This window comes from Lycium ferocissimum, chromosome 6, assembly GCF_029784015.1.
Source record: "Lycium ferocissimum isolate CSIRO_LF1 chromosome 6, AGI_CSIRO_Lferr_CH_V1, whole genome shotgun sequence".
NCBI lineage: Eukaryota > Viridiplantae > Streptophyta > Magnoliopsida > Solanales > Solanaceae > Lycium > Lycium ferocissimum.
This window is the reverse complement of record NC_081347.1, coordinates 11208886-11217156: the sequence shown is the minus strand read 5'-3', so window position 1 is coordinate 11217156 and position 8271 is coordinate 11208886. Positions and strand designations below refer to the sequence as shown.

At 44.1% G+C, this 8271-nt stretch overlaps 1 protein-coding gene across 1 annotated transcript; it reads left to right on the top strand.

Moving 5' to 3' along the window:
• The first annotated feature begins 547 nt into the window (after positions 1-547).
• On the top strand, positions 548-1276 carry LOC132061092 (uncharacterized). Its single transcript, XM_059453962.1, has one exon. The coding sequence runs from the start codon at positions 548-550 to the stop codon at positions 1274-1276; it is 729 nt and encodes a 242-aa protein (XP_059309945.1).
• The last annotated feature ends 6995 nt before the right edge of the window (positions 1277-8271 follow it).

The window sequence follows — 8271 nt, the reverse complement described above, 5'->3', positions numbered from 1 at the left end:
GGTAAAAACCAGAAAGGAAGATATCTTCCCTATCGTGCAGGGAGAATCAGAGCGCCTCTGAGACTTCGTCACACGGTTCCATAAGGAATGTATGCTTTTACCTGCTGTACTAGACGAGTGGGAAACCAAGGCTTTCTCCAAAGGATTGAACCCCTTAAGTTAAGATGCTTCCCGAAAGCTCAAGGAAAACTTTCTAGAGATCCAGGATACTTCTTGGGAACACGTGCATAACAATGTATGACTCGAAGATCTGGTGGAGGATTACTTGTTAGGGGCTCCCTCGGTAGATCCCCCTGCAAAGACGAACAAAGGTTTCGGGCTGGAACGTAATTCTTCAAAAAATCATTTCCAACTTTACCCACCTCCGAAAACGACCAGTGGTGGGTCAGGCTACATATCATTGGAGAAACCGAATGCAAACAAGAAAGAGAACCACGAGAAGAGCGGTCGCGGGCTGCATCCTAAGAACAATCATTCTGGGGCCTCTTCAAAGGGGACAGAATATCCTAAACTCGCAAATTACAACTTCAATATCAACGAAGCTCAGATGCTAGCTGTGCTGAAGACCGATCCTTCATCATGCCCTCCTGGACCATTACGATCGGATCCTAGTACTCGAGATCAGCCGGTTTGGTACCAGTTCCATAGGACCCCTGGGTATGAAACTACAGACTACAGACACCTCTGGGAGGAGGTGGTTAACATGCTCGCCATGGAATATCTTCGGGAGTATCTGAGTGAAAGGGTGAGAAATAACTATGGTATAGCCGGACCAGCCAAAGATAAATGTGCACTCGATGCTTCTCCGCATATCATCAACATGATTTTTGGCTGGTCCATGATCGCCGAGACCAGCTTTTCTGCATCCAGAAAGATGAAGATCTCGGTAACATGGGAAAAGAGAACTCGAGACTTTCTAGATGAGGATTTGATTACCTTCTCCGACGAGGATGCGGTAGGCGTTACTTTACCCCACAATGATGCCTTAGTTATCACCGTTCTCATTGGTTGCTATCAAGTAAAACGAGTAATGGTTGATCCGGGGAGTTCGGCTAACATTCTCCGCTGGAAAGTAGTGGAGGAGATGGGACTTCTAAAGAAAATCATACCGGCAGCAAGGACCCTAGCCGGCTTCAATATGTCCAGTAAAACTACTAAAGGCGAGATCGACTTTCCAGTAGAAGGCGGAAGGGTAGTCAAAGTAACAAAGTTCTACGTGATTGACGGCGATATGCGATACAACGCAATCTTCAGAGGCCTTGGCTCCATGATATGAAAGTTGTCCCTTTAACTCTCTATTTACTGCTTAAGTTTTCTACTCCGGAGAGGATTAGGCAGATCCGGGGGATCAGCCGCCGTCGAAAGAAATGTCCGCGATCAAGGAACCCAAATTAGTTAGAAGTTTAATCGCGCCGCATCAATAGCAATCTCAGGATCCGGAGTCCACATCAGATGCAGTTCACTAGATTCCATGTGGAACAAGAACGATATGGGACCGGAAGAGGTTGAAGACGAATACGAAGTCTCGAGGTATTTCCAGCCACCCGATGATTCAGGCGCCACCAAGCCTACGGCTGAGGAGCTCGAGCAGATCGCCTTGCATCCAGAGCTACAGGAACGAAATGTATACCTGGGCACTGGGCTAACCTCGGAGCTCTGGGAAATAATACTTAATTATTTGAGAAATAACAGTGACTGTTTTACCTGGTCTCATAAGGATATAACAGGGATACCCTCGGACGTGGCAACCCACAAGCTCGGGCTGGACCTCAGTTTTCCGCCTGTGCGTCAGAAGAAGCGGCCCATTGCCGAAGTCCATAACAGGTTTGTCAAAGAAGAGGTATCTCGTTTGTTAAATATAGGATCTATTCGGGAAGTTAAATACCCATACTGGTTGGCAAACGTAGTTGTAGTACCGAAAAAGTGTAATAAATTTAGAATGTGCATTGATGGGGTGTAAATTATTCATGTAATTTTATACATAAAGAAATAAGTTGTAAACTAAAACATGAATAATTATATCTTATTCTCGCATATTTTCTAATAAAATCTTGCGCAGAAAAAGAATACCCCGGAAGAATGAAAAATAAGTAAATGCCAAAGACATAAGAAAATATTCCATGGGTGCAACCACAAGTCCATGGTCACAACCGTGAAATTTCACATGTGGGACTTACATAAACGCTATATTGAAAGAAGTTGCAAAATTCATGTATGTGACCATCATTCTCATGCTCACACCCGTCAAGTGTTGGCTTCAAGAGAGAAATCATAAAGCTCATGGAAGTGATCACCACTTTCATACTCACACCCTTAAGTGTTGGCATCAGCAAAAAATCACGGTTGTGACCACCATTCCAAGAAATACATTCATGGGGAGATACTATATTTTCCTATAAATAGAGGCATCACTTTGCTTAGAAATTATTGAATCCAATCCTTGAGAAAGACATAAGAAATTGTCTTTGCTCTATTTCTTCTTACATACTCCTTAATGGAGTTGTTTCTTTTTGTCGGAATAATTGAAGAAGCTTGGTATGATGTTATAATAATTATCTTTACTTTATTTCTTTCATGTCTTGATTTTCAAATCTTTGATCTTGTTTCTTTTAGTCCTAATTCTGATGGAGGGATTAATTCAAGCTAGTTTATCATTCAAAAAACTCAATATTATTTCTTTTAGTCCTAATTCTCACGGAGAGATTAATTCAAATAATTTTGTTGGAGGGACTGACTCAAACAAGTTTATTGATTTAAGGGACAATCGCAAGAGGTCTTTATTCCTCATAACACAAATCAAATCAAATAAGTCTTCCTATTCTTTTGTGGAATTTACTAGAATAAAATTTTATTATAATTGTACCAAGTGGATTCAATAGCTCCCAACTCTTTTCTTTTCAAATTTTCTAATAAATTCTTTGTTTTATTTTAAGTAATTTATAATTTCAAAACCTCTCTTTTCATCAATTTGATTCTTTCAAATAGTAACCAAGACAAACACATTTGTAGCCTAGGTGGTTCCAGTCTCTGTGGGATAGTATCTTAAACTATAGTAGAATTTGACAGAGTACGAGCGAATTTTCCTATGTACTTTGTCCTCGTCATGCATAGATTTTAAAGAAGCGTGTCCAAAGCATTCATTTCTGCTTTTGAGCAGCAATCAAATGATCGATACTACGGTCAATCATGAAGTAATGAGTTTTCTCGATGCCTACTTCGGGTATAACCAAATCAGAATACACCAGGAGAACCAAGAGAAAACATCCTTCATCACTAATTTCGGGACTTATTGCTACAATGTAATGCTTTTCGGGTTAAAGAATGCCGAAACCACTTACCAGAGGCTCGTAAACAAAATGTTTGAGCAACAAATAGGCAAAGAAATGGAAGTATACATTAATGACATGATAGTTAAGAGTCTCCACACTGGGGACCATCTTACTCATTTGCAGGAAACGTTTGAGGTCCTGAGGCAATACAACATGAAGCTAAATCCAGAAAAATGTGCATTCGGGGTTGGGTCAGGAAAATTCCTGGGCTTTCTTGTCTCTCAAAAGGGGATAGAAATAAACCCGAAAAAGATAAAAGCTATCGGCGATATTCTGAATACCCTAGAGGATGTGAAGGCGGTGTAGCGGTTAACCGGCCGCATAGCCGCACTCAGCAAGTTTATATCCTGATCTTCAGAGAAGTGCCATAAGTTCCTCTCTTTGTTAAAAAAGAAGAATGCCTTTGAATAGGCTCCGGAATGCCAGAAGGCGTTTCGAGACCTCAAAGCATACATGTCTTCTCCTCTGCTCATGTCAAAGCCGAAAGACGGTGAGCTTTTGTTGGTTTACCTGGCCGTTTCAGAAGTAGCGGTATGCTGTCCTGGTACTAGAAGAGCAAGGTATGCAGTTTCCTATCTATTATGTAAATAGAGTTATGTCTGGGGTAGAAACACGGTATCCTCTCCTGGAAAGATTGGCCTTCGCGCTAGTAATGGCTTCACAAAAGCTTCGGCCATATTTACAGTGCCACCCAATTACCGTCGTAACCACGTTCCCTTTAAGGAATGTGCTTCACAAGCCTGAATTTTTGGGATGATTGGCGAAGTGGGCAGTTGAGTTGAGTAAGTTTGATATTAAATACTAGCCCCGTACTGCGATTAAGTCTTAAGTCCTTGCGGACTTCATTGCTGATTTCAGTCTGGGTGTAGCTCCCCATGCCGAAAAGAAAGCCTCCCTTGTGCCGGGGGCTGCACTGGGGTGTGGATTCTTTATACCGATGTAGTGTCCAACGTAAAGGGAACGGGGATAGGCGTACTCCTCCATGCCCCTACAGGAGAAATCTTGAGGCAGGTAATTAATAGCGTGCCTCTAACTAATAATGAAGTAGAGTATGAAGCTTTGATTGCAGGTCTCGAGCTAGCCCGGGGACTAGGTGCAGAAGTCATCGAGGCCAAGTGCCATTCCCTGTTGGTAATAAATCAAGTGCATGAAGTTCAAGCGGAACGCATGTTGCAGTACATTGAGAAGGTGTTGAAATTACTTAGTTTCAAGAATGGATTGTGGTGCACATGCCTAGAGAAAAGAATGTTGAAGCTGACACACTTGCCAATTTGGGCTCTTCAACAGAGTCATCAGGCTCGAATTTCTGAATCAGTAATCCAGTTACTACACTCAGCGTTGGATCATGCAGGTTATCATGAGATCAATTCCACAAGCCTAGTTTGGGACTGGCGGAATGAATTTCTGGACTACCTCAATCACGGGAAGTTACCAGAGGATTCGAAGGCATCACGGGCTTTACGAGCTACAACGGCTCGGTATTGCGTCATGGATGGCTTACTTCACTGGAGATGTTTCTTCGGTCCAATGGCAAGGTGTATAGGGCCTGAAGAGTTTGACTATGCAATGCTAGAGGTCCATGAAGGGGTTTGCGGCAATCATTCAGGCACGGAGTGTTGGATATTACTGGCCTAGAATGGAGGAGGATGCAAAGGCATTCGTCGGCAGGTACGACAAATGTCAGCGACATGCTCAAATGTTACATCAACCGGGCAAGGAGATACATCCGGTGATTTCTCCATGGCCATTCATGAAACGGGGGATGGACATAGTCGGACCAATGCCGACAGGACCTGGTCAAGTGCGGTTCGTATTGTGAGTAACAAACTATTTCTCTAAGTGGGTCGGGATAGCTGTATACCAGACTGTCCGAGAGAAGGAGGTGATCGTCTTCATTTGGCAGCACATAATCTTTCGATTTGGCATCCCAAAGGAGATAACTTGTGATAATGGCCCATAGTTCATTGTGTTCAAGGTCACTAAGTTCCTCGAGGATTTGAACATCAAATGCATAACCTATTCTCTGTATCACCGTAGTGGTAATGACACGCTGAATTGATGAATAAAATTGTAATTTAGAATTTGAAGAAGAAATTGGAGGGCGCCAAAGGAGCTTGGCCATCAAAATTACCGGAGGTGCTGTGGACTTATAGAACCACGGTGAAATCTAGAACCGGCGAAACTCCATTCTCTCTAGTATATAGGGTGGAGGCATTAATCCCGGTAGAAGTCGGTACCCCCAGTTTAAGGTACGATCGGGAACAAGAGTAACCTAATACGGAGGCAATGCTGGTGTAATTGGACTTACTAGAAGAACACATAGATCTTGGATACATCCGGATGGTCGCCCAAAAGCAGCGGATGGAGCGTTACTACAATCGTTGAGCTAACCTCCGACACTTTAAAGTCAGGGACTAGGTACTTTGGTATGCAATTTATGGCATACCAAAAACATGTGCCAAAACGAATTGGAGACGTCCTTTTCTAAAGCATTGAAAATAAGGGCCCTCTCCTATATTACTAAAACTTCTTCTTCAAAAAAAAGAAGAAGGTTAGGTTCAGATATAATAACAACCGAACGAAAACTTTTCCAGCATGATAACTCAAAATGTCGAGTATAAACCTCATAGGGGACTGGTAGTTTGGAAGGATAAAAGAAATACCAAACGACTGGCATTCCGAGATCGCGAGGTTAAAACCTTTTGGACCAAAAATCCGAGACTTTAGAGTCACAGGTTCGGTCTTCTTATCCTTCAAAACAAAGGTTATTAAGTCTAATTCGAAAAGTTAAAAAAATACACGAGCTAAGTAAAAAGCAAGTCATATAAGGCATAAAAATAGTGCATTGTATAAAATCTCTCCGGGCTTGTAATACCCGAAGGCAAAAAAAAGGTAAAGGCCCACAAAGAAAGCCGGTAGGCTCGACTTCATGAAGATCCATTCCAAAATGAATCCTTCAAGATATTTGTTCAAGACAAAAGATTAAACATGGGCACGCATGCCCGAGAAATTGATAAGGTGTAAAATTAAAAGGGGGGTGGATCGCCCCCGTTATGAGGAAGGGTCCCTGGGTCCTCGCTATCGGAGCTTGCTGTCCTCAGATGATCAAAAGTTTGCCATTGTAGATTCGACGGACACAAAGTCCACGTCATCATCTAATAGGGCCTCGGAGATATCCAATTTCTTGTCCAATGCTTTCAGGAAGGCGTCCCTACGAGACTTTAAAATGGCAAGGTCACGAACCAAGCTGGCCTTGTGCTCTTTAGCCACTCGATGCCGTTGCAGCCCTTCCCATCGTGCCTGGAGCCGGGCTCGGGAAGCCTTTGAGCACCTTAGTTGTCCCCTAGAGGTCTCTAGGTCACTTTCCGGGCGGCAGACCCTTACTTGAAGGTTTTGATGATCGGATCTCTAGGCCCGAAGGGACCCCTCTCACTCATCTAGCTTTTATTTTACCTCATCATAACTTAGCAGCAGGGAATGTTTTAAGGACTCTGACTTATGACACCTTATGCAGAGCGTCTCTACCTCACAGCGCGTAGTTAGCGGTTCTCCGTGGCCATCAAATTTTTCGCAGGCATCCTAACCGCTTCGGCTATGGCGGTAGTGGCAGTGGCATAACTCGTAAGGATTTGGCTAGCAAGCTAGGCCAACAATGTTTACAAGATTTGACTGAGGGACCCGGGCTGAGCGGAGCTTTTACCGAGTTTATTGGTGTCGAGGTGTGTTCTTAAGGGGTCACGACCAGCATGCCCCCCGTCAAACTCCGAAGGCTCTGCCCCCCTAGGGCAGGGGGTTATCTTTCTCATTATCAATATTCACACACCGCGACTGGCCTGCACTTCCCTCCATGCCTCAATAAGGCAGCGCCGGCTCCTCACGCGGGAACCTATTTCTTCGGTTGAAGTCCCGACAGGTTACGGGGGGCTAAGAACCCTGCGCGTCCACCCGCCTGAGTTTCGAGTGGCGGCGGTCATGATGTTGGAGAAAAAGTTTCACTCGAGGGGATTTTTTGGGCAAACGACTGCCTTGTGGGGATACTTGTACGAAATTAAAGGAAGTTCACAAGGAAAGGAAGAGAAGCACACGCGGAAGATTTGTAGTGTGGGGTTCATTATCTTACCATGGTTCTTTCCCTTCCACCATTCGACAATTAGGCTTGTCTAAGTCCTGACTAACCCGGAGTGGCACGCAATAGATCCATGACCCGATCAAATATTCCCTGCACGAAGCCGAGCGCTACAGGGGCGAATGTAAAAGAAACAAGTTATACGAAGATGCCTATGAAAAGTACGGATGAAAAACAGGGTAGACTCAGACTTACGAGTGTTGTTTCAAGCTTCCACGAGGGGTTCCAGGGAAGCACGGTGGAGAAGGTCTGTTTGGATCATAATGAATCGGTCACACCTGCCCCGATCAAAGTCATCCTCAGCATTGGATATGAGCCCGCGGGAGCCCCAGGGGAGCAGATAGACCATTCTGCCTCAGAATTAATGTGGGGAATAAAGCTGCATTAAGTTGTCGATGGTAAAGGCGAGCCTAACGCGGTCACCAAGGTTTTGTGTACAATAAACGGTCCTCTATAATTGAGCAACAAGTTGGCCCAGCGCCATTAGTTAGGTTTTGTATGCAATAAATGGTCCTCCATAATTGAGGGTCAAGTTGTCCTAGGCAAACCTGGAATCTGCGGAAGAAGTTCTCGATCAAATGAGGGACTGGTAGAAATAACCCGATAGTGAAAGGATAAATGTGGACCATGGAGTACCCCTCAACGTGGTATTCATCCTGCCTTCCATGCCAATTGGGAGGGCCATAATTTTGGGTCCTTAGTTGCAATCTGCATATACTTGAGGGAGATTTTCATTGGTTACCAGCGAACTGATCTCACCTACTGATTCGTGGTGGGTGTTAATTCGTAAGGTATGCACTGTCAAGGGGAAGGATC